This window comes from Monodon monoceros, unplaced genomic scaffold (assembly GCF_005190385.1).
Source record: "Monodon monoceros isolate NGI ecotype Baffin Bay Population unplaced genomic scaffold, NGI_Narwhal_1 Super_Scaffold_3, whole genome shotgun sequence".
NCBI lineage: Eukaryota > Metazoa > Chordata > Mammalia > Artiodactyla > Monodontidae > Monodon > Monodon monoceros.
In genome coordinates this window covers 58,585,426-58,612,360 of record NW_021703780.1, presented here as the reverse complement: position 1 = coordinate 58,612,360, position 26,935 = coordinate 58,585,426, and the positions used below count along the sequence as shown (strand labels likewise).

The 26,935-nt window shown below is 41.3% G+C and overlaps 1 protein-coding gene across 8 annotated transcripts in view; it reads right to left on the bottom strand.

Moving 5' to 3' along the window:
* Positions 1-26,935, bottom strand: part of ULK4 (unc-51 like kinase 4) — a 512,654-nt gene that overhangs the window by 54,575 nt on the left and 431,144 nt on the right. The window contains exon 36 of one of the 8 annotated variants that reach the window (XM_029242050.1): positions 9,115-9,360. The exons of the other annotated variants lie outside the window; for them this stretch is intronic. Coding sequence (XP_029097883.1) covers positions 9,313-9,360 — 48 coding nt within the window. The 3' untranslated portion in view covers positions 9,115-9,312. Of the gene's footprint in view, positions 1-9,114; positions 9,361-26,935 lie in introns of those variants that run through there. 8 annotated transcript variants of the gene reach the window in all.

Below are 26,935 nucleotides of genomic sequence, written 5' to 3'. Positions count from 1 at the left end.
TAAGTGGTATTGGAAAAAATGGACAGCTATATATATATAATAAAATTATAACATTTTCTAACACCATATACAAAAATAAACTCAAAATGGATTAAAGGGGCTTCCCTGGTGGCGCAGTGGTTGAGAGTCCGCCTGCCAATGCAGGGGACACGGGTTCGTGCCCCAGTCCGGGAGGGTCCCGCATGCCGCGGAGCGGCTGGGCCCGTGAGCCATGGCCGCTGAGCCTGCACGTCCGGAGCCTGTGCTCCACGGCGGGAGAGGCCACAGCGGTGAGAGGCCCACGTACCGCAAAAAAAAAAAAAAAAAAAAAAAGGATTAAAGACCTAAATATAAGTCCAGAAAGCATAAAACTCCCAGAAGAAAACATAGGCAGAACACTCTGACATAAATCACAGCAACATTTTTTTGGATCTGTCTCCTAAGGCAAAGGAAACAAAAGCAAAAATAAACAAATGGGACCTAATTAAGCTTAAAAGCTTTTGCACAGCAAAGGATACCATCAACAAAGCAAAAAGATAACCTACTTCATGGGAGAAAATACTTGCAAATGATATGACCTATAAGAGATTACTATCCAAAATATATAAACAGCTCTTATAACTCAACATATTAAAAAAAAAACCAATTAAAAATGAGCAGAAGACTTGAAAAGACATTTTTCCAAAAAAGACATACAGATGGCCCACAGGCACATGAGAAAATGCACAACATCACTAATAATTAGAGAAATGCACATCAAAACCACCATGAGATATCACCCCATACCTGTCAGAATGACTACCATCAAAAAGACCACAAATAACAAATACTGGTGAGGATGTGGAGATAAGGCAACCCTTGCACACTGTTGGTGTAGCCACTGTGGAAAATAGTATGGAGGTTTCTCAAATAATTAAAACTAGAAATACCATATGGTCCAGCAATTTTACTCCTGTATATATAACTGAAGAAAACGAAAAGTAATTTAAAAGGCTACATGGACCCCAATGTCCATAGCAGCACTATTTACAATAGTCAAGATATAGAAGAAACCTAAGTGTCCACCAACAGGTGAATGGATAAAGAAGATATGTTACACACACACACCCCCCAAAGCACACACAAAAATGGAATACCATTCAGCCACAAAAAGAATGAAATCTTGCCATTTGCAGCAATGTGACTGGACTTGGAGGCTACTATGCTAAGTGAAATAAGTCAGACAAAAACAAATACTGTATGATATCACTTACATGTGGAATCTAAAAATAAAACAAACTAGTGAATATAACAAAAAAGAAACAGACTCAGAGATACAGAGAACAAAGTAGTGGATATCAGTGGAGAGAGGGAAGGAGGGAGGGGCAAGATAGGGGTAGGGCTGGGGTCCCCAAAGTCCTGTTAGGAACCGGGCCGCACAGCAGGTGAGCTGTGGGCGATTGAGCGAAGCTTCATCTGCCGCTCCCCACTGCTTGCACTGCCGCCTCAACCATCCTCCACACCCACCCCCCACCACTGTCGGTGGAAAAATTGTCTTCCACGAAACCGGTCCCTGGTGCCAAAAAGGTTGAGGACTGCTGGGGTAGGGGATTAAGAGGTACAAACTACTACGTATAGGGACTTCCCTCCCTGGTGGTCCAGTGGGTAGGACTCCGAGCTCCCAATGCAGGGGGGCCGGGTTCTGTCCCTGGTCGGGGAACTAGATGCTGCATGTATGCCACAACTAAGAGTTCACGTGACGCAACTAAGAAGCCTGCATGCCGCAACGAAGATCCTGTGTGCCACAACTAAGACCCGGCGTAGTCAAAATAAATAAACAAATAAATATTTTTAAAAACCCACTACCATGTATAAAATAAATATGCTACAAGGATATACTATATAGCACAGGGAATACAGCCAATATTTTCACAGTAACTATAAATGGAGTATAACCTTTAAAAATTGTGAACCATTATGTATGCCTGAAACATAATATTGTATATTAACTACACCTCAATCAAAAAAAGACAGAAATCAAACTTCTGGTTACCAAAGGGGAGAGGGAAAGGGGAAGGGACAAATTAGGAGTGTGAGATTAAGAGATACAGACTACTATGTATAAAATAGATAACCAACAAGGATATATTGTACAGCACAGGCAATTATAGCCATCATCTTCTAATAACTTATAATGGAGTAAAATCTGCAAAAACACTGAATCACTGTGTTATACACCTAAAACTAACATAATATTGTAAACCGGCTATATTTCAATTAAAAAAAAAAAACAACTAGTATGCTGTGCCCCCTCCCCACAGCTGGTGTGCCAGCTCCATGAAGGCAGGAACTTGTCTTTTTTTGAGTTCGTCACCATATGCCAGCATCTACAACAGCCTCTTGTACATAACAGGCACTCAAATCTTCGTTAAGTGAATGAGTTAACATCTTGGAATATTTTCCTCTTCTTTTGCTCTTCGCCCATATATTTTTCTTTGAAATTTTAAAAACATATTATACCATTTTCTAAAAACATTAATACTCTCAAACATTCAAAGGTTTGAATGATTGAATATTTTAATGTAAAATAGGCAATTACATCTACTCTCTCAGCAATTCAAACTCACTTCTGATTTTGAAACACTATCATTTCACTTTTTTGCTGTCCCTGTACAGCTGATTACTTATAAAGGTAAATAATCTAACACAAGGGTTTGCTAAACTTCTGTGATGGAAGAGGAGGTGACATAGCCCAGTTCCAGCCTGATGTCCCCCTCCCTCCCCTCACACTGACCAAGACACAACCACCATTTTTTTTTCTTGGTCAAATATACATCCTTCTAAACAAAAATTTACTGATTTTATCATAGTAGGAACCTCAGGATAAACAGCTGATGCCGAACAGAACTGCAATTCTGATGGAGAAATTTATCGAAATACTCCAGAAGGTGTTTTGGTTTATCCTGCAATGCTACCTAAACCACAGACTGGGGCTCTGCCACTCACTAGAATAACTTCCCATGATTACAGACAAGAAAGACTTAGTTTCTGGTCCTGAGGTTGGGAAAGCTGCTGCCAGCTCCTCTCTTTTGATAGCTGTTTACTGTTAACTCACACATGCTGCAGGGAATCGTCACTTGACCTCCCTTCTCCTGTGGATGTAGTTTTATTGACCTTTTAACTAATGGGTATATCCTTTGCTATTGTCCCAGGGATTAAGGTAAATTATTAATGTTTTAAGACAAAAATTGCTTACAACTCTTTATCTTGCCTCTTGAGCAAATCCTAATGAAGGAAAATATAGGTGAAAAAAGTAAGATGGACAAAAAAACCCTTGTTTTTGTTCTTCCATTCCATGAGTGATAAATGGTAATAGATGAGATTTTGTTTCTCTGGCATACAGAGTTGAGAAGGTATTTTTAAAATGTGGGTCTCAAAACATAATTTCAGCCTGTAGATTAAGTTTGAGGTTATAAATTAAGAAGTCCACATCTGTTTGAACTGTGTTGTTAGTTTTTTTTTTACATTTTAATTTTATTTTTATTTTAACATCTTTATTAGAGTATAATTGCTTTACAATGGTGTGTCAGTTTCTGCTTTATAACAAAGTGAATCAGTTATACATATACATATGTCCCCATATCTCTTCCCTCTTGCATCTCCCTCCCTCCCACCCTCCCTACTCCACTCCTTTAGGTGGTCACAAAGCACCGAGCTGATCTCCCTGTGCTATGCGGCTGCTTCCCACCAGCTATCTATTTTACGTTTGGTAGTGTATATATGTCCATGCCACTCTCTCACTTTGTCCCAGCTTACCCTTCCCCCTCCCCGTGTCCTCAAGTCCATTCTCTACCTCTGCATCTTTATTTCCGTCTTGCCCCTAGGTTCTTCTATTTTTTCTTTTCTTTTTTTTTTTTTTTAGATTCCATATATATGTGTTAGTTTTTAAAAAATGGTTGTTTGCATATTTTCATAAAAATGAATACTTGGGTTTGGTCTTGAATTCAGTAAGTAGGCACAGTTATATTTAGTTTTTACTTCAAAACTGTAGCTTTTTAAGTATAAATATAATAGTACTACGAGAAATGCCACAAATGAAGATTTGTTTATAGCTACCTAATCCTAAAACACTTTAATGAGAATCTTCTCTGTAGTTAGGTACTATGCACGATGCTGGCAGAAAGAAAAGTCCAGGGTTTGTGACGTGCCCCGAGGCAAATCCTGATGAACAGGGCCAGCCAGCCACCTGAGTCATCTCGGAGTGACAGCGGCAGGCAGTCAGCCACGTGGTCTGCGTGGTCAGAGCAAATCTAGAAAAACTATTTGGACACTGTTGTTGACATTGTGTGTCCAACTGTGGCTTACAAAGAAAATGGGCAGCATTTGGAATGAGGAGGTCTTAATCAGTGACGTCCCCATAACTGGTAGAAGATGACTGATTCATTTAGAAAACTTAATTCCAGTATGTGTTAATTTTGTTCTAAAAAGAACTGTGCAGGACTCAGTACCACTGATTCTATTATGATGGATTTTGAGGAATAAAGGATCGCGTCTGAAAAGATATGATTAACTGTAACAGGTCTATGAAAATGAGTTTAGATATTTCTTGTGGATTTCTAGAAACAGGTCTTTTTTTTTTTTTTTTTTTTTTTACTTAAATGCAATATTAAAACTAGTACAAGATGGCGCCAGAGACATTTAAGTGGCCATGTGGAGACTGAGGCAGCCTTGGGAACGGACCTGCAGACTGTTTCTTTCTCAGGTGTCTGTGGGCATCTCCTCTAGGGTGGGGTGTCTGTGGACTAGTACAAGGGGCTGCTTGTGACGGCAATTTATACTGCAAACCAGGTGATTTCCATCATAAGAGCTATTAGGACACCTCGTTTCCACTGAGCTCTCAATGGCTCAAAAGATTTAAAAGCGCTTTTCATGTCATATGCGCATGGTTTTCATAACTCATCAAGAATGAGCTAGCTATTTACAATAACCAGGACATGGAAGCAACCTAAGTGTCCGTCGACAGATGAATGGATAAAGAAGATGTGGCACACATATACAATGGAATATTACTCAGCCATAAAAAGGAAAAAAATTGAGTTATTTGTAGTGAGATGGATGGACCTAGAGACTGTCACACAGAGTGAAGTAAGTCAGAAAGAGAAAAACAAATACTGTATGCTAACACGTACGTATGGAATCTAAAAAAAAAAAATGGTTCTGATGAACCCAGGGGCAGGACAGGAATAAAGACACAGACGTAGAGAATGGACTTGAGGACGCGGGGAGGGGGAAGGGTAAGCTGGGACAAAGTGAGAGAGTGGCACGGACATATATACACTACCAAATGTAAAATAGATAGCTAGTGGGAAGCAGCCGCATAGCACAGGGAGATCAGCTCGGTGCTTTGTGACCACCTAGAGGGGTGGGGTAGGGAGGGTGGGAGGGAGGCACAAGAGGGAGGAGATACGGGGATATATGGATATGTATAGCTGATTCACTTCGTTATAAAGCAGAAACTAACACACCATTGTAAAGCAATTATACGCCAATAAAGATGTTAAAAAAATAATAATAAAGCTTTACTGCTCCCCCCCCACCCAGAAAAGAATGAGCTAGATGTTTAAGTGCTATCGATCTGGGGAGAGCCCAGATCAAAAGGGAGAACCTGCAGGTCTGTGGCTCTTTCAAAATCTAGGTTCTATTAAACAAGGAGAAACCTTTGCAAACATTGTTTTTACTAGCCTAAATATATTCTGGTATGTGATCAGAGCAAGTACATCTCCAATCTGCCAAGGAAATGCCATATCACCATATTCAATTTTTAAACATCTAACATTTATTGTTTACCATGCACCTGATACTTTTCTAAACACTTTTATATATTAGGTCATGCAAGCCTCCTAAAAGCTATATGAAATAGGTATTGCTATTGTACCCAATTAACAGATCTGGAAACTGAGGCCAGAGAGGTTAAATAAGTCTCCTTAAACCACTGAATTAATAAGAGGTGGAGCCGGAGTCACTGAATTAATAAGTGGAGAGCCCAAGCTTTTATCTAGTGATTCCATAATGGTTTCTTCATACATTTAGATACAAAACTTTCCCATAACTTAGTAAAACTCAGTAATGATATAAGTACGCTACATTTCAAATGTTTAAGGGTTTAAACGAAAATAAACTTGAATTTTCTTTAAATTACGAAATAGGCCATATATGATTAGAAAATCTGCTCTTTGAATTCTGATTCCAGCTCTGCTGCTTACTGGTTACGAGACTTAAAGGAAATTCTCCTAGTGGTTTTGAGCCTGTTTCCCCAGCTATTAAAGTACAGATTTCTTGGGAGAATGAAGGGTCATATACATAAAGCCTCCATCTCATTGTGGGCACTCAACAAAAGGCAGCCATTATTATCATGAGATAATCTAGTGCAAAGTCCTATGTAAACTGTGCTATGTGAATCCAGAGAGTATCACTATCATTACCCTGAAAACGACGATGAATGTGATTATACAACTGTTGGAATTACAGCCGAATTTTCAGTAACAGGGAGAGTTGTTGGGTCCCCAGGAGCCTCATACACCTAGCATAAATTCCTCCAGTGTCTGTGGGACAAAGAGGACACTCGCTAACCTTGCCCAGCTCCACAACCCAGGCTGGCCACTGAGAACAGCTTTCGCCGGCCACGGTCCTGGACAAAAATGCTTCTCAGTTGTTTTTTGTTTTTTTTTGTTTTTGCGGTACGCGGGCCTCTAACTGTTGTGGCCTCTCCCGCTGCGGAGCACAGGCTCCGGACGCGCAGGCCCAGCGGCCATGGCCCACGGGCCCAGCCGCTCCACGGCACGTGGCTTCCTCCCGGACCGGGGCTCAAACCCGTGCCCCCCATATCGGCAGGCGGACTCTCAACCACTGCGTCACCAGGGAAGCCCACTTCTCAGTTTTGAACAGGCTTCTGAATTGATTCTGAGGCCCATCCTTCAAATAAGGCATCTAGGCTGCTTCAGAATGAGTTTGAAGATTCAGTAATTTCATGCAATTATATCTTACTGCATTTTTTTAGGCCTGGAAACAGTCCATGGATCTTAACTGCCAGGTCTTCCTGGTTCTTACTTTTTCCCTTTATAATGCAGCAAATTCGGATCCTGGGAAGGTTTTTCCTCCCAAGATTTCACTATTCCATTACTACTTCAGGGGGCCCCTTTAAAATAAGATGAGAGGTAATAATTAGGGTCGTAACAGCCTCGGAAAACCCTTTTCTAGTCTCCAGTGTCCTTTAGAAACTCAGCATTAGTGTGCAAAGAGCTGGGGTAGAAAATATTCAACAACTCCTGCATATACAGAAGCCTTGCTTCCTCCCACCCAGTGAGACTCCCACTCTAAAGGCTGGGTTGATGTTGCAGGTAAATTTTCCGTGACGCTCCCTTTGCTCTAAGTCCCTTATGTGAATTTTTGTGGACAGTGTTTCTTAAAGTGATGTACCTGATACAGCTGGACCTACTGTAAGGTAGTAGCTCTCAAGGTAATAGCTACAGACCACCTGCATCAGAACCACCTAGAACTGGGTAAAGAGCAGAGCCTGACCCCAGACCTAATGAACCAGAATCTTTGGTAGAGGTCAAGAATCTGTATTTGCTCAAAGCTCCCAGGTGATTCCCATGAACACTAAAGTTTGGGAACCACTGGTTAAAGAAATGATGGATGCTTCCTTCTGGCCAAATCAGCCAATGCTCAGCGTACTTGCTAGACTACATCACAAACATATTAAAACTCGAGTCAAAATTTTTGCTTCACTCAAAAAGAAACAGAAATAAATATATACCAAAGATTTACAGGATGACATTTTGAAAATTAAGGTGAGAAGGACACATTGTAGGTAGTTATCTATATGATCTGGATAAGGGAAAGAATTCTTAAGCAAGGCTCCAAAGGTACAAACAAAGGCCAACAGCTGATGTTTTTTCTGGTTAACGAAGCACATCACAGGCAAAGTTAACAAGCATGACAGGCATGGAGATAATATGTGCCATCTTTAGATCTAAATACCCAGAACATATAAGCGATACTTGCAAATCAACCAGAAAAGGCCAAAGATACCAACAGAACAATAAGCAAAGGATACAAATAGAAAATTCACAGAAGCACTTGTTTGCAGAGAAACACAAATTAAATTTACGATGAGATATTACTTGACACCTATCGAAATGGATGTCAGTGCCCAGCAAACAGAAAGTTGGGTAATACCAAATCCCGCAAGGATGTGCAGAAGCCAAGAACCCTCAAGAGCCACTGTGGACGGGTTTAACCTGGTGCAGGTCAAACCTCTGTCAAATCAAGCCAAACAATCTTTCAGTACTTTTTGAAAGACAGCCTGCCCATGCCCTACGTTTGGTCCTGTAAGTTCATCCTGGATCTGTACTCCAGATGCAAAGAACTACATGTACATATAGTAACATGAATGGAGTTTTAAAGTCCAGTGTTGCGGAAAAAAAGTTTTTTAAAAAAACATTATCAATAGTACAGTGTCATCTGAAATGCACCCACATACATACACAAAAGAGCTCTCTGTGCGTGAGTGGAGATTGGAGAAGGAGAAGAAACAACTAAATCCTGGCTCCTAGCTGAGTAACAGCAACAAACAACAAAGAAGAGTGGGGAAAGTAAGTCTCTCTAGACGGAGAGACTTTAAATTCAGCTCTAAGACAAAGAAATACACATTTCTGTTAACCGGGATTTACAGTATTGACAAAATACTCCAGTGGTCTCGGCACTCCTGTGCTATAGAAAGTTAATTCTCCATTGGCCGGCTAGGAGCTGACTGACATTCAGGGATCCTGCGCCATGCATATGGCCCTGCCTACTTACTGCCCACCAGGCAGGGCTGGCTGCACCTGCAGGTTTGCCGAGAGTCCTCTTCCCCCCAGCACCCCCTCCCCAATCTCACTCCCATGAGCACTTGCAAGGGGTGTAAAAGGCAGATAAGGTGATGGAGAGGCATTTTTACTGACAACAAAAAGTAACAAGCAAATAACCGCAATTCAAGGGGGAACAGACAGACTTTAGAATTTAAAAAGAATAGAAAAAAAGAAAAGATTGGAAATGTTTCCCCTTTCTTGTGGGAGGTACAGGTTAGTTACTTCCCTGGGTTCCTAAAGGGGGGAAGGCAGCAAAGCCTACACCTGGTTATCTTGAGCTGCTTCATGATCCAGCAGCATTCCAGTTCTTTGGCTTTGAGGAATGATGACTGTCACTGCAGGTCTGGCTCAGCAGGAAGGCAGGCAAGCCAGAGATTGGGGTTCAGAGGCTGCAGCTATCTCATCTGGGGCCGCAGCATCAAGAAGGCGGTCGTTTCTCTTTCTTTCAATTCGGCAAGCAGGTTCTGAGAATCTCTGGTGTGCCTGGCCTGTGCTGGGGACACAAGGGGACACAAAGAAGATGGAGGCCTGGCTGCTGGGGAGGAGATACCTAGTTAGTGTCACTGTATCTCCTACTGTGCAACAGTCATCAATCCTCTGCAGAATAAGAAGGCTAAGCTGAGTGAGGGGGGAACCACTGAACATCTTATGAGATCCTTTAGCAAATTCAGTGCATTTACTGAGTATCTACTCTGTGTGCAGAGCTACACAGAGGCAATGTGATATAGCAGAGCAAACATGAAAAGTTTAATAAGAACTCAATAATCAGAGACAACAGGGCACAGAGAACTACCATCAGGTACAGAGGATTAAGTGTCGGGGGAACAACCATTCAGTGTGCAGACAGCAGAGGAGGGGGCTGACAGCTACTGAGAGAGCAGAAATGGCAATGGGTCTTGAAGGATGGACGGGATTCGGGCAAGTGGAAAGAACAATGGGGGAACATTAGGCGCAAAAGCAAAGGCTTGAGGCGAAAGGCACCCTCTCTCTCTGGGCGTCTACTCGCCAGCATTTTTCTCTTCACTTCATCAAAAGCAACATAAGGACATCTTCCTCCTTCACCCTGTGCACCGTGATCTCAGAAGAGCCTCCTTTGGTTTTCTTGTTTTCCAACCAGCGTATCACGATAAACTGTGCACGTTTCCCTCTTGCGTGATGGAAATCTTTTTTTTTTTTTTTTTTTTTTTGTGTGGTATGCGGGCCTCTCACTGTTGTGGCCTCTCCCGTTGCGGAGCACAGGCTCCTGACGCGCAGGCTCAGCGGCCATGGCTCACGGGCCCAGCCGCTCCACGGCATGTGGGATCCTCCCGGACCGGGGCACGAACCCGCGTCCCCTGCATCGGCAGGCGGCCTCTCAACCACCGCGCCGCCAGGGAAGCCCCGTGAAGGAAATCCTGTACTAAAACTATAGATTGGGAAAACATTAGCACCGCGAGAATAAAAACAAACCATCATCCTTCCAAAGGAGGTAATTACCCAGCCAAATGAGATTATCTACACTAGCAGGGAGAAGGGAAGGGCCAGCAGTGCTGGTCCTCTTACAGTGGTAAGAATGTCCCTCATTTCTTCACAGCATAAACTATGATCTTCTGATGGCTTAAATGATATGCTTTTCATTAAAGAACCACTTGAACTGTACACTCAGCCCCTGGTGACTATAACGTGGCTATCGTGGCAATATTCTCCCAAGAATCCCCTAGGCAAAGCTCTCTATCCAAAAAGTGACAATATCAGTTTGGTCACTCAGAAAAATGACATCTAAAAGAAGCCCAGGGGCTTCCCTGGTGGCGCACTGGTTGAGAATCTGCCTGCTAATGCAGGGGACGCGGGTTCGAGCCCTGGTCTGGGAAGATCCCACATGCCGCGGAGCAGCTGGGCCCGTGAGCCACAACTACGGAGCCCGTGCGTCTGGAGCCTGTGCTCCGCAACAAGAGAGGCTGCGATAGTGAGAGGCCCACGCACTGCGATGAAGAGTGGCCCCCGCTTGCCACAACTGGAGAGGGCCCTCGTACAGAAACGAAGACCCAACACAGCCAAAAATAAATAAATAAATAAATGATATTTTAAAAAATAAATAAATAAAAGAAGCCCAGGAGGTGGGAGTGTCCTGGGCAGCTGGAAGAATTAAGATGGACTACGTGTGGATTAGAGACAGAAACAACTTTTCAAACAATATTTATATTTAAATATAAATTATTCACTGGTTTCTTAGAAGAAAGATAAGAGTTAAACTCCAATTAAGTATAAAAAAGAAATCAGATTTTATGTGATGTTATGTAAAGCAGATACTTGCAATACAAATACTTATCCATTCAGTAAATTCAAGGATTTATGTCATTGTCTTGCTTGAAAATGATTTTCAGAGACACTGAAATTGCATGTGAGGAGCCAAGTTCCTGGAACTGAGAAGGTGTTTTTAATGAAACAATGGATTTTATTTTACATACTATACACACACACACACACACCTAACTGTATGTGTATACATGCACGTGTGTATGTCTGTACACATCTATATAGATAAATGTGTATATTTATGTAGACATATAAAATAATGCTTTTATATATGTAATAAAGTAAAGCCAGGTCTTTATCATACTCCAGTAAAAATCACTGTACACAATGACGAGGCTCCTGGACCTCCCACTAACTGGGACTGTTTGCTTCGGCACAGCTGGAGCTCCCCAAGAACAGACTGCTCTGACCCGCTCTCTCATTCTTTCTGCAGGCAGCAAATTCACAGCATTCTGGTCACGAGAGGTACCATTATACCTCACAAATCAATACGGACAACTCCTCAAATTCGATTCTTGAATACAAGTTTGCAGTTAATTCCTGCAAGAATTTCATTATTAACTGAAGTGCACTTTAGAATCTGTGATTGAAACGCCTGCTGGCTACAATTCCCAATTCTCCTCTTCAACTAGATTACCCTACATTTGTTGGAAAATGTATTAACCTTAAGTTAAAGAAAGTTCCATTTGCATGCTTGTATATACACAAGAACACGCATATAGTGGATTACATTATATCCTCCCTCCTGTGTTGAAAAAAAGTAAAAAGAAAAATATTAGGTCAATGGCAGACTTAAGGCAAAAGAAGCTTACAGTCAATAGGGTACATGTTTGGGGATTCTGGGATAAAAGAAAAGCTCACATGCAATCTATTGGTGGTCATGTGCGAAGTCCATTTGACAGAAGTTGTAAGCTGTTTTTAATGAAGTGTCTTCTTCTCTTTCTCCCTAAGTCACTTCACGCTGATGGGTAGGATGGACAGTTTAACTGTTTCAAGGTCATTTAGAAATGGTCCTCTTTGACAGTGCCTGATGCTTTGGAGGGACACAGTAAAGGCCACAGAGGACAGGGGCACCATGAGCCAGACTAGCAACCAGAGGGACCCCTGCCAGAAGTCACGTAACCCCTCTCCCCCCGCTCATCCCATCAAGAGCAGGGCCTTTAGAACACACTGGCAGATGTTTTAGGTAAGGGCTCCGGATTGAATGCAGTCCCTTGACCAACTAGTTTAGCAATAACTATATAAAACAGCTCAGTGTTTGATAACACTGCATTTATATGTTAGGCTCTCTGACTTGATGTTTCCAAGCTTTTGATAAGGTGGACCAGCACAGAAGTTTTGCTTTGGGGGCGGTTTATTTATTTTTGGTGAAATGAGAAAAAACAATTTTTGGAATTAAACCCCTGGTTTCTAGAAGGGGAAGAAAAAGGACAATCTGGCACCTTCTACCTTTATCCTCACATCCTGAGCAACCTGCTAGAAGAAGATATCTTGCTGTACAAAGTCCACAGGGGACTTTGTTCAGAAGGAAATTGCACCAAATCCCTGGCCTATTTAATTTACCTCATTATAGCAAGGGCACTTTTTAGTCATGCCAACAAAGTGCTTCGATGACTATTTATTTTTTTTTACATCTTTATTGGAGTATAATTGCTTTACGATGTTGTGTTAGTTTCTGCTGTATAACAAAGTGAATCAGCTATATGTATACATAGATCCCCATATCCCCTCCCTCTTGCGTCTCCCTCCCACCCTCCCCATCCCACCACTCTAGGTGGGCAAAAAGCACCGAGCTGACATCCCTGTGCTATGCGGCTGCTTCCCGCTAGCTATCTATTTTACGTTTGGTAGTGTACGTATATCAATGCTACTCTCTCACTTCGTCCCAGCTTACCCATCCCCCTCCCCATGTCCTCAAGTCGATGACCATTTATAACTTGCTTTTCCTTGAGATCTTTTTCTCACTTCTCTCTATGGAATCTCTACTTCCGTTCATAGCCATTTGCCCTCGCACTGGCACCGGGGCCCCGGCCACTTGCCTTCTCTGTCATCTCCAGCACACTCCCCTCCAGGACCCACTAAGAGAAGCTGCTTCAGAATTCGCAATTATGAACATAATTGACACCTTTTCATTCTGGAAGAGACCAGTAGTCACCTTCCAAGTGCAGCAATTACGGAAATAAGACACGCAGATGTGCAGTAATTTCATAATAACTAGAGACCTACGAAGTACCAGAGGAGGCCGTGAGGTTTCCAACCTGCTTAAGTATGCAGTGATGCTAATTAGCATGATAACTTGTATTTATGCGGAGCCATCCTGCCCCAGCCACCTAAACTGGTATCAAGGCGTACCGTTAACAGTCACCAATAAAGAGTGACAACATTCAGAACACAAGAGGGACCTTTTTGGAAAGGAACACAGGCAGAGGAAACCTTAGGGCATGTTGGCATTTCTTTTCCTGTGGAAAAGGCTCTCCCACTGAGTCAGAGGCAATGGGGCAGAAATGAAGTTCAGACTTCTCCCTTCTTCACGTCTTAGAGGATGAAGATAATGGAGATGAAGACTTGGCAGGTCTGAGCCTGAGCGTGGGGAGATAGGTAGCTATGCCAGACGCCAGAACACTGCAGGATGCAAAGTGATCTGGATAATTCAGGATGGTCACCCGAGGAAGACGTAACTGAACAGGATAAATGCGGAATTCTGCAGTGAACGACAAAAGAACCCGCTCCTACTGAACAGGATGGGGAGTTGAGGCTTCACAGCGGCATGTGTAAAAAGGCAGTGTTTGCACACTTTCAGTCCACAGAGTGATACAGTTTCTACAGATGGAGAAGAAACCATCACTGTCACTAAATTAAGAACTGTTAGAATCAGCAAGAGAGTGGGCCAGCTCTGTTCTCTATTGTCAGACCACAGACGGAGAAGCACATTCACTCTGGGCCCTGCATTTTCAGAGGGATGCTGACAAATGAGGCGGCAGACAAAAGAGACCAGAGGGGTGGAGGGTCTGGAAACCAGCATGTAGCAGGATGAGCAAAGAAACAGTTCTGAGGAGGAGAGGCGGGATGCTGAGAGAGCAGAGATGTGACTGCAATATACAGAAGTTTCTGGAGTTTTAAGAGAGGTTGGACTTAGTTTTATTTTATTACCAGTGAGCAAAATTAGATTCCATTGGTGGAAGTTACAGACAGGAAGTTACACAGAAGGCCTATATGTAAATCCAACATAAAGCCTTGAAAGATGCTGGGCTTCCTGATATGGGATTTACTCAAATAGAAACTAAACAATCCCTTATAGGTGGAGGAACTGATCCTGGGCAGAGGTGAGGGTAAGGCTGCCCCTGGGACTCAGCCAAGGAGAGCGAGGCCTGCAGAGTAGGTGGATATATGGTGCTGAACAAACCAGAAGACCACAGCCAAGTTCTTATGTGGGACAGACACACAATCTTCCTTGGTTCCCCTTTATTTTACCTCTTTAAAATTTTTTTTAATTAACGTACAGTAAAATATATGTTTCTGTCACTAAGAATTTTGGCATGTAAATTGCACGTTTACCATCACCACAATCAAGATATGGTACAGTTCCATCACCAAAACTAATTCCCTTCTGCTGCCCCTTTTCCCAAAGCCTGGTAACCACTGATCTCTTCCCCATAGTTTTGTCATTTTGAGAGTGTCAGATAAATGGAATCCTACTGTATGGAACTTTTTGACACTGGCTTCTTTCACTCAGCACAATGCCTCTGAGATGCATCCAAGTTGCTGTGTGTGTCAACAGTTCAAATTCTTAAACAGAGGATGTTGGGGAACATCCAATGGCTCTTTTGGTTACTTTGAAATCTCTGGTTTTTCAGGTTTTCCAAACTTCTTGGCTTAATCTGGGGAGCAGTGAATCCAGTTCAAGAAAATTATAATATCTGGTGCCTCTAGTGATCTTTTTCTTTCCACTGCTGTTTAATTTTGAAGGAACCTGAATTCTAAAAAAGAAAAGTCACATGCTCATTGTAAGAAACCCACATACTACAGATCAATTCATATATACATGGGTAAGAAAAGGAAAACTTCCCTCTACAACTTTCACCTTTAGAGGAATACACTTTAACAGTGTAATGCCTATTCCTTATAAACTCTTTTCTAAACTTATTTAGTTACATATATTCAGTATTGATAAAAATGGAGTCTTACTAAAACTACAGTTTTATAACCCAATACCACAAACATCTCTTCCTATCAATATATATAGTTCCACCTCATTATTTTTGTGTATTGCATGGTAGTCTATTATACAGATAGACCAACATTTACATAATAGGTCCCCATATTGATGAATATTTAGATTATTTCCAAGTTTTCACTAATGCAATGTAACAATAAACACCTTTGTTTATATATCTTCGGGTTTAAAACCATTTGAATGAAAAAATAAAGCTCTCCATAAGAAAGGGTATTTATTGGAAGAGCATATTAGATTTGAAAAATGGTACTGCATTAAGGAATAAAAATACAGAAACATACAGGATTATTAAAACATAGGCACCAAGATTAGAAGTTCCCAACTTGTACAAGCATGAAGATGTTTCAGATTAATATCACATTACTTGGCCTCACCTCCACAGCCCCAATGGTTTCTCTTTAGACAGTTAAATGTGCTTCTCCCCTGAAGCTGAGAGCTGTTTCCTGCCACTGATGTTACAATCCTGCCGTCACTGAGCTTTCTGGACTCAAGTGTACCAGAATCAATGCCAGAGTCATTAGAATTTGCCAGCACAAGGATGCTCTGCATCTCTCGGATCCCTGCATGCCTATTTCCTCCTTGTTTCATTCAATTGTCTTCTCTCTCGTCCCCACAAGCCTCCTGGGACTGCTTTTGCTTTCCCAAGGAAATCAATGCTATACTGACTTCTTTTTTTATGAGTTTCATGACTTATCTGACAATCTGAGCACATTTGGACCTTTCCCGAGGCTGGCCACTGCTCACACATTGTCCCAGTTCCTCAGGCAATGCTTACCTAGGCAGTTTTTATAGGCAAAACCAGTTAAGTGAGGTCTAACCATTCTCCTACTGTGCTACAAACCCATCTGGGAATGAGGGTTCAGGGGCCACGGCTGGGCATGGACAAGCAATGATGCTGTAAGAAGCTTGTGGATCATCAAGGTGAGGGGTGACTGGAGAGTTAGAGGCCCAGAGCCAAGTCACAGGCTAAGAGACCCATTTACCCCTAAGGCATCTAAAAACTCCAAAGAACCCTTTGGCCCCAGCACTCTGTGGCTTAGAAGGACTTTTATGCCCATAATTTCACTTGGGCTCCATAATAGTTCCAGGCAGCAGAGCTAAGCCTATGAAAGCAGTCCAGCCACAGCCAGGGAAGTAGTCTGGAGGTAAGGGTTCTTACTGAGCCATGCTGTTATGCTCACAGTGGCTAAAAAGGTCATAGAGAAACGAGGTGAGGAGGCCAGAGGGAGACCAGAAGGAATGGTCCATCTGCCAGGCTCTGTAGGGAGTCACATGAGATCTGCAGCTTAGCACTTGGCATTGCAGTTTCCCAAAGACCAAGGAGTCTGCTCATGTAGCATGCACACGTGTGCGCGCGCATGCGCGCGCGCACACACACACGCACACACACACACACACACACACACACACACACACACACGGGCTATTAGTAAACTCCATAATGAACTCTTTCAGGCACAGCGGCCGTTTGGGTGAAAGAAGGGAGTTGCCCCCAGACCGACTTAGGTAAATGTTAGTTCTGCAGGTCGGGCCTGCAACCATTCATTAGGGTAAGAGATCTAGTTAGTATGGACTGTGTCAGGCAAGGCTGTCTACCGAGGGGCAGGGAGCTCCTCTGGGCCAACAGTCGAGGAAATGGTACAGCAGTGATGCATGTAAGGGACTCATCAAGCGAGCAGAAACATTTGGGCGAGTCAATTCAAACTGGGCATCTACTCCACGGTTCTTGACAGCTAATCTACTCCAATTACCTGAAGAAAATGGAGTGTTCTTGGGATAATAACATGCACAACTATAGAATAAAACCTGACTGTTTAATATTAATTCCGTGCCTTTAGATCCTTGGGAAAAAAGTAAAAACATGAAGAAAAACGTCTACCTGAGGTTATTCCTATGATCTTCTTTTCTCTCCACATCCCCAACCCCAAGATAACAAAAGTGTCACGACGTCATTTAGGATTCCTCAGTTTCTCCTTTTTCTATATTTACTTACACACTTTCCTAAGTATTTTACAGATTCAAGGTGAAAATGAGCTTTTTCTCTGCAATCCGCTTCCCTCATCATTAACACCTTTGCCAAGCCCACGGAATAGAGCTCTAAGGCTGTTTAAGGCAAATTTCTAAGCACTTTGTTTTATCCATTTGTATTTAATGAGAGATACCTAATAATGCAATTGGTCTCTGTTTGGTTGACTGTCAATAACTTCAGAGCCTTCCTTAGTGCCTTATAAAGAGCAAGTGATCAGTGAATATCTCTTAATATGGAATGAGTAGATATATGACTAGAAGGAAATATATCAAAATTATAACCAATAATTTATCTGGGACTATGGTATAATTTTTCTTTCCTCTTAAGTGTCTTTCCAAGTTTTCTATAAGCTAAAATAAATAGCTTTTAAAGAGAAAGTAAGATGTAAGAAATATATGGTGTAGCAGTACAAGATAATAATTAAAAGAAGTAAGATCTTGGGATGTTGAATCTTAAAAGCTCACGAGTCTTTCTTCTGCACCCACTGGAAATCTGAGCATGACCACTATATGGCCTAGAGGACAAGGCTGATTCCTCCAGTAAGTACAAATTCTCCAGCCAAGAGGGAAAAAATAAAACACAAATCAACAAGCCTACATTTCCATTTCAAAGCCGATCAACTCCAGAAGCACCAATGACAAAGCGGATCTGAGGGCCACATCAACATTTGTGAATTCCAGTCAAATATTCAAGCGATTTTAGGAAAAATTCTGGAGAACAGTCAAGTCTAAGCAAGAAACCACTTGATTTCATCATGATTAATGACACTTAGTGCTATAAAACGACAGTATTTAGAGCTACCCATCTTCCCAACGTCAGTCTTGGTCAGAAGCCAGAAGTCTTAGCTGCTCAATGGAGTAAGCCTATACCGTGCTGCTTCGGAAGGCCAGATGGTATATAGCAAGCAAGGTAATAGTTTAAGATCCTTTCTTTAAGAAGCTTGGTATTAACCTTTAAACCAACTTTAATCAATCTTCAAAAATATTTTCTAGTCATCTCAGCTGAAATTTCTGAAACAAATCTTTTTTTTTTTTTTCTTTCTTCAAGCAAAGCATGGTGCGTTGAGACCCAGAGGGCAGGAAAATAACATACTTCTGGATGACTTATGCATGGCCATGATAAATCCAGACAGCGTGAGAGAGAATCTTTCCTGAAGGTCCCATTTCAGACTATATCAGAGTCAGAATAAACTGTGAAGACATTATCCAGAAATGTTTCAGATCAAGTCACTAAATTGAATCATGCAGACAAGTGTGACCTGGATAATTTCAAACTGCACACTGACTGCCAGGGGCATCTATGGAAATTAATGGTATAATAGTAAAACCCGATGGTGTACACAACCTCAACAGACCTGCATTCACAGAGGGGAACTGGCGATTCAGTCACCACTCATTTCTATTTGTGACTGTGACGCCTTTTACTTCCCTTTAAATGGAGATACACTAAAAATCATGGAAAAGTTAATGCTGAGAAGTTGGATAGACAATCAGAATTGGGGGATCTGTACTGGGCCTCTGTCCGGGGAAAGAGTTGAAATCAGCAAATGTTTCATACTCACCTTGGCCTGCAGTGCTGTTTCTTTGCCTCAGTGTCTGGTATTTTTAAAATTCTGAACTCTTTCATATCTTACCTAAGGGTAACTAAGGGTAGTGTCATCTTGTGATAATTTTCTTTTTCTTTCTTTTTTTTGCGGGGAGAAGTTGTCAGAAACAGATCCTGTAGTTTCTTTTTATCATTCAGGCAGTTTGAACTGAGCTGTTTTATTTTTCATCTATTTGCTGTAAAGGACATATAAACAGTTGGGATGCTGGCTATTCAGGACACGTATAATATAAGATAAATCATGACTGGCAAACCTGGTAGCACCTCAGTGGAGAACATTAAGAATTCAGACTCCTGGGCTGACCAGAGATTGTGATTCAGCTGGTCTGGACTGGGGTCTAATTGACTCCAAAGCAGGTGGGCCATGGATTGGCACTTGAGAACCATTGATCTAAGTGAAATACATAGTGCCAAGTTATTAAAGCTTCCAGGCCTGGCTTCCCCATTTTAATGGCCAGGTGCTATTTATTATAAAATGGTAAGATCTTGAGAGAGAATAAAAGTTCACAGGATAGGAAAACTGAGGAAAACACACACACACAATGGCAAAACTGAGGGTAGGAGACAGTCACATTTGCAAAATCGCTTTTTCCCTTCTAGTTGTTTATTAGAAGAGTGTTGCTATGGTGATAGGAAGAGTGCGGAATTGGAGGTTTGTGAAAGGGGTTGCAAATTGGAGAGAGCTTAACCTATAGAAATCTTTGTTAAAATTATTTCTCTGAATTGGGCTGACAGGCTGCCTCATCCACTCTCATTTGGAGGTCTGTCAAGTCTCTTTCGGTTCTATTAGCCACTGTGTTCTTTGTTTTCCTCCGTTACACTGGAGGGACCCAAAGCCTTGGCTACAAAGAAAGGGTGTCCCATCTGATATCCTAGGTTCCTTTCAGCTCTAAATTCTTGGACCTCCATCATGACTTTGGGGGATTTTCTTTATGGGCTATTTTTCTGCTTAGACCATATATTTATATAAATATGAATAAATACGGACAGACATTTTAAAATTGGTAAACCTGCTTTAAGCATCTTTGGAGGCTTCATGCTTGTCCATAAATATATATATAACCATGAGCTGTGGAGAGTGACGCTAATGCGGGCTCTGCAGGTGCTTCTGTCTGCTACTCTTCCCCCACTCAACTTCCACATACTCTCCAAACAGGGTGGCAGGAAGTCCCCTTGTGTGGCTACATACCATTTACACAAAGAAAGAGTTCTGGGTCTTTGAAGATTACTGCCAAAGAAAGATATCTGAGATGTGCATATTAGTATCAGAGTGGATGTGAATTTTGTGGAAAAGATTTAACCACAAAAAAGTTTCATTTTTTTTTTTGTTTTTTAAACTTATTTATTTTACTTATTTATTTTTGCCTGTGTTGGGTCTTTGTTGCTGCACGCAGGCTTTCTCTAGGTGCGGCGAGCAGGGGCTACTCTTCGTTGTGGTGCGTAGGTTTCTCTTCGTTGCGGTGCGCGGGCTTCTCACTGCGGTGGCTTCTTTTGATGCGGAGCACGGGCTCTAGGTGTGCAGGTTTCAGTAGTTGTGGCTCACGGGCTCTAGAGCACAGGCTCAGTAGTTGTGGCACACGGGCTTAGTTGCTCCGTGGCATGTGAGATCTTCCCAGACCAGGGCTCGAGCCTGGGTCCCCTACATTGGGAGGTGGATTCTTAACCACTGTGCCACGAGGCAAGCCCCAAACTTTCATGTTTAATTAACTTATGTTTTAATTCACCCTTTGAAGGAGTAGAGATCAAGATTCAAATAAAGGGGGAAGGAAAAACTGAACAGGGTTCTGGAATGTCACAGCTGGACGGGAAAGGGGCAGTCAAAATGATGACTCTTTTCCTAGGGACAAAGAATTTAAAGTAGGACGAAAATTTATAAAGTTGAGAGTGAAAGGTCAACAAAGGTAAATTGTTATTTACATGAAACTGATGGTTATACAACTGACAGAAACAAAAGTTTGACAATTCTAAATTGATTTTTTAAAAGGTACTTTTAACAGTGGCACAAGATTCTTTCTTTATAATTGTGTTCTTTAGAATGAGTAATTAAGTTACAAAAAAAATAGTAGTTAGCGTACTTATTAAGAGTGGAGTTTTACTCCCAGCTAACAAAAGTCCAAGACCAGATGGCTTCACAGGTGAATTCTAACAAACATTCAGAGAAGAGTTAACACCTATCCTCCTCAAACTATTGCAAAATAGTGGTGAGGAAGGAATGCTTCTTCACTCATTCTATGAGGCCACTATCACCCTGATATCAAAACCAAACAAAGATATCACAAAAAATAAAATTACAGGCCAAGATCACTGATGAACATAGGTGCAAAAATTCTCAAACAAATGTTAGCAAACCAAACTCAGCAATACATTAAAAGGATCACACACCACAACCAAGTGGGATTTATCCCAGATACGCAAGGATAGTTCAAAATTTGCAAACTGCTCAATGTGATACACCACATTCGCAAACTGAAGAATAATAACAGATGCAGAAAAAGCATTTGACACAATACCCATTTATGATAAAAACACTCCACAAAGTGGGTATAGAGGGAACATACCTCAACATAATAAAGGCCATATATGAAAGCCCACAGCTAACATCATACTCAACAGTGAAAAGCTGAAAGCATTACCTCTAAGATCAAGAACAAGACAATGATACCCACTCTCGCCACTTTTTTTTCAACACAGAATTGGAAGCCCTAGTCTCTGCAATCAGACAAGAAAAAGAAATAAAAGGAATTCAAATTAGAAAGTAAGAAGTAAAATTGTCACTGTTTGTAGATGATATGAGGTATACACAGACAATCCTAAAGATGTTACCAGAAAACTACTAGAACTCATTGGTGAATTCAGTAAAGTTGCAGGATACAAAATTAATATATAGAAATATGTTGCATTTCTATACACTAATGAGGAGCTATCAGAAAGAGAAATTAAGAAAAAAAACCCATTTACAATCATATCAAAAAGAATAAAATATCTAGGAATAAATCTAACTAAGGAGGCTAAAGATCTATACTCTGAAAACAGACACTGATGAAAGAAACTGAAGAAGACAGAAACAGATGGAAAGATATACCACGATCATTGACTGGAAGAATTAATATTGTTAAAATGACAGTACTACCCAAGGCAATCTACAGATTCAATGGAATCCCCATCAAAATACCAGTGGCATTTTTCACAGAATTAGAACAAATGATTCTGAAATACATATGGAAACATAAAAGACCCATAATAACCAAAACAGTCTTGAGAAAGAATAACAAAGCTGGAGGTATCATGATCCCTGATTTCAAATTACACTACAAAGCTATAGTCAGCAAAATGGTATGGTACTGGCATAAAAACAGACATATAGATGAATGGAACAGAATAGAGAGTCCAGAAATGAACCCACACTTACACGGGCAATTAATTTACAACAAAGGAGGCAAGAATACACAATGAGGAAAAGACAGCCTCTTCAATAAATGGTGCTGAGAAAACTGTACAGCTACATGCAAAAGAAGCAAATTAGACTACTTTCTCACACTATATACAAAAATAAACTCAAAATGGATTAAAAACTTAAATGTAAGACTAGAAACCATAAAACTTCTAGAACATAGGCAGTGCGCTCTTTGACATCAGTCTTAGCAATACTTTTTGGATATGTCTCCTTGGACAAGGGAAACAAAAGCAAAAATAAACAAATGGGATTACATCAAACTAAAAAGCTTTTGCACAGCAAAGGAAACTATCGACAAATAAAAAGGGAGCCTACTGCATGGAAGGAGATATTTGTAAACAATATAACCAAAAAGGGGCTAATATCCAAAATATAGAAAGAACTCATACAACTCAATAGTAAAAAAAAATCCTATTAAAAAATAGGCAGAGGTTCTGAATAGACATTTTTACAAAGATGACATACAGATGGCCAAGAGGCACATGAAAAGCTGCTCAACACCACTAATTATTAGAGAAATGTAAATCAAAGCTACAATGAGGTATCACCTCACACCAGTTAGAATGGGTATCATCAGAAAATCTACAAACAACAAATGCTGGACAGGGTGTGGAGAAAAGGGAACCCTCTTGCACTGTTGGTGGGAATGTAAATTGATAAAGCCACTATGGAGAACAGTATGGAGGTTCCTTAAAAAACTAAAAACAGAATTACTATATGACCCAGGAATCCCACTACTGGGCATATACCCAGAGAAAATCATAATTCAAAAAGACACATGCACCCCAATGTTCATTGCAGCACTATTTACAATGCCAGGTCATGGAAGCAACCTAATGCCCAATGACAGACGAATGGATAAAGAAGATGTGGTACCTATATACAATGGAATATTACTCAGCCATAAAAAGGAACGAAATTGGGTCATTTGTAGAGATGTGGATGGATCTAGAGACTGTCATACAGAGTGAAGTAAGTCAGAAAGAGAAAAACAAATATCGTATATTAATGCATATATGTGGAACCTAGAAAAATGGTACAGATGAACTGGTTTGCAGGGCAGAAACTGAGACACAGATGTAGAGAACAAACGTATGGACACCAAGGGGGGAAAGCGGCGGGGGGGGTGGATGTGGGGGTGTGTTGAATTGGGCGACTGGGATTGACATGTATACAATGATGTGTATAAAACTGATGACTAATAAGAACCTGCTATATAAAAAAAATAAAAATAAATTAAAAAAATAAATTTAAAAAAAAGGCAGCCTACTGAATGGAAGAAGATATTTGTAAACAATATATCTGATAAGGGGCTAATATCCAAAACATAGAAAGAAATCATACAACTCAATAGTAAAAAAAAAAAAAAAAATTCCAAATAAAAATTAGGCAGAAGATCCGAAAAGATATTTTTCCAAAGAAGATATACGATGGCCAAGAGGTACATGAAGAGATCAACATCATTAATCATCAGGGAAATGCAAATCAAAACTACAATGAGATATCACCTCACACCTGTCAGAATGGCTATTATCAAAAAGACAACCAATAACAAGTGTTGACAAGGATGTGGAGAAAAAGGAACCCTCATGCACTGTTGATGGGAATGGAAATTGGTGCATCCACTATGAAAAACAGTATGAAGATTCCTCAAAAAAAAAAAAAAATAGAACTACAATACAATCTGGCAATTCTACTCCTGGGTCTTTATCCAAAGAAACAAAAACACTCATTCAAAAAGATATAAGCACCCCTATGTTCCCTGCAGCATTATTTATAATAACCAAGATATAGAAGCAACCTAAGTGCCCACTGACAGATGAATGAAGAAAAGGTGATACATACACACACACCCTCATGCACACGTGTACACACATACAGTAGACTATTACTCAGCCATAAAGAAGAATGAAATCTTGCCATTTGTGACATGTATGGACCTAGAGTGTATCATTCTAACTGAAATAAGTCAGAGAAAGACAAATACCATACAATTTCACTTATATGTGGAATCTAAAAAAAGAAAAAACAACAAACGTAACAAAATAGAAGAGAACAAAGAGGTAGTTGCCAAAGGGAAGGGTGCTTGGGGGGAGGAATTAAGAGGTACAAACTTTCAGTTACAAAATAAATGAGTCAGAATATAAAATGCACAGTGAGGGGAATGTAGTCAATAATTACATTATGTCTTTGCAAAAAAAGAGATAATTTTTTTAAAAGACAGCTAAAAAAACAAAACAAAAAAAGGGTGGACTTTTTAATTAGCTTAATTTGAGTTAGGAACTAAGGCTCAGGTCGCTTAATGCTGGTTAACTCCACAGTAAGATGATCTGAGTGTAAAGAATCACATTTCATGACCTGGGACAGGAGAACTGATGTCATCAGTGACTCTGAATATTCATCAATCTCTATTTTCTTTTATTTAATAAATTCTTAAGTAGTTAAATGAGAATATCTTCATCTTCATATTATCATCAAGTTTAACAGCATTGGAAATTACTAAAATATTTCTTGGTGGTAGCTGATGTTTCTTGGGGACAGACAAAAAATATACAAGAAAGAGTATCATAAAATGAAATACTTCTTCCCCTTTGCAAAGAAGTCACAACCACTAACGACACAAGATGTAAGAAAATTATGGCCTTATAAATTATTATAAGGTGTATACGCAAAGAACTATTTTGTTAAGGAATACTGTACATAATGCTGACTTACACCATGGAAATTAGCAGTTACAAAACAGGTGTGTCTTGGAGGCATGAGGCATTTAAGAGAGTTTAATGTCACATGCATGAGGACAGAAAGAAAGGATGTATTTGGTCTTTGAAGAGCACCAATGTTCTTGTCTCACATTATTTCTTATTTTAGATAATTTTTAAATGTCCATTCCGAGCTTCTAAAGGAATATGCAAAAAATGAAAAGAACCCAAATAAAAAATGCTCTACATTCTTATAAAGAAATACTTAACCAGAAAATAGAAAAAAAAAACAAACCAAAAACCGTTGTAAACCTTTTCTAGAACAAGGCTGAGAGAAAGAGAGAGAGAGGGATAAAGAGAGAAATAGAGGTGCTACATGGAGGAAAGAGGGAACCAGTTATGCCAGCTGACTGCATAGTATTTGCCACAAAGAAGGTGAGCCTGTCCTCCACCCAGACTCACTCAGCTCCCCCTGGAGACCAGGCAGGGAAGGCAAGCGGGAGAATCAGGGCTCAGCTTGCTGCCCCTGCAACACACGGCATCCCAGCCTCAGGCACTCCCAGCGGGACCCCCGTACTGTTACCAGGAAAACCCCCACTATAATGAAACTGCCTCTGGAGGACGACACTTTCTGTACAAAAGAAACTACCGACAAGAGCTCTAGGAAAATAACATGCAGTAAAGGGTCCTCCACACCAAGTTTAAAGCTTGTAAGAAAACGTAACAGAAAATGAAGGTGGGAGAACTTCAAGCCCCATCTGAAGTCCAGGGGTCTTGCTGGGCTCCAGCCTGGGAAAGACAAAGTGGTCAGAGGAGTGTCCTATGGATGTCTGTCCCATGTTGCTTCTGCACAAGCACAGAAGCCACTTCTCTTCACCAGCTCTCAAGGAGGAGTCAATGTACTGAAGGTTTAAGAAGTGAACTTGCCGGTACAGGCAGGCGTGGGGCTGGAGGAGAAACTGCTATTTCACTGCAAAGTCCACCCACACTCCCCTTTACAAATGCCCGTGGGCTGCCCCTTCTTTGGCCAGACCACTAACTGCCCCAGGTAGGCGTCTAGCGTTTGCACTTACAGAGCCCAGCAATGGGTGGGACCAGGTAGGATGGGGTCTCCGGGGAGCCTGGGAGACGGGGAGTCAGGACGTCCCTGCCGTCTGCCTGCAGCCTGAGGGATGCCCGGCACAGGAAGCCGTGCGGCTACAGCCCCACTGCCAGTAACCTGCTGGGAACGACGGGGGAGAATGAAGCTCTGCTTGGACTTGAGGACACGGGAAGGAAGGGGAAGCTGGGGCGAAGTGAGAGAGTAGCATCGACATATATACACTACGAAGTGTAAAACAGCTAGCGCGAAGCAGCTGCACAGCACAGGGAGATCAGCTCGGTGCCTTGTGACCACCTAGAGGGGTGGGATAGGGAGGGTGGGAGGGAGTATGGGGATGTACGTGTGTATGTGGCTGATTCGCTTTGTTGTGCAACAGAGGCTAGTGCAGTATCGTGAAGCAGTTATACTCCAATAAAGATCTATTAAAAAAATACCAACTGGGGAGGGGCTTCGCCGCAGCTCCAAACACTTTATTAAAGACGCTGATGACATTAGCTCTGTGTGAGAAGTCCTCTCCAGGTCACTACACTTTTCCAACGTCATCCTACGGGACTGTCACACAGTCTTTCTACTTCGGCCTTAGCCCCACTTTCTAGATGGGGAAAGGGAAGCTCCGAGACACCGCAGGCCACATAATGAGCCAACGGTAA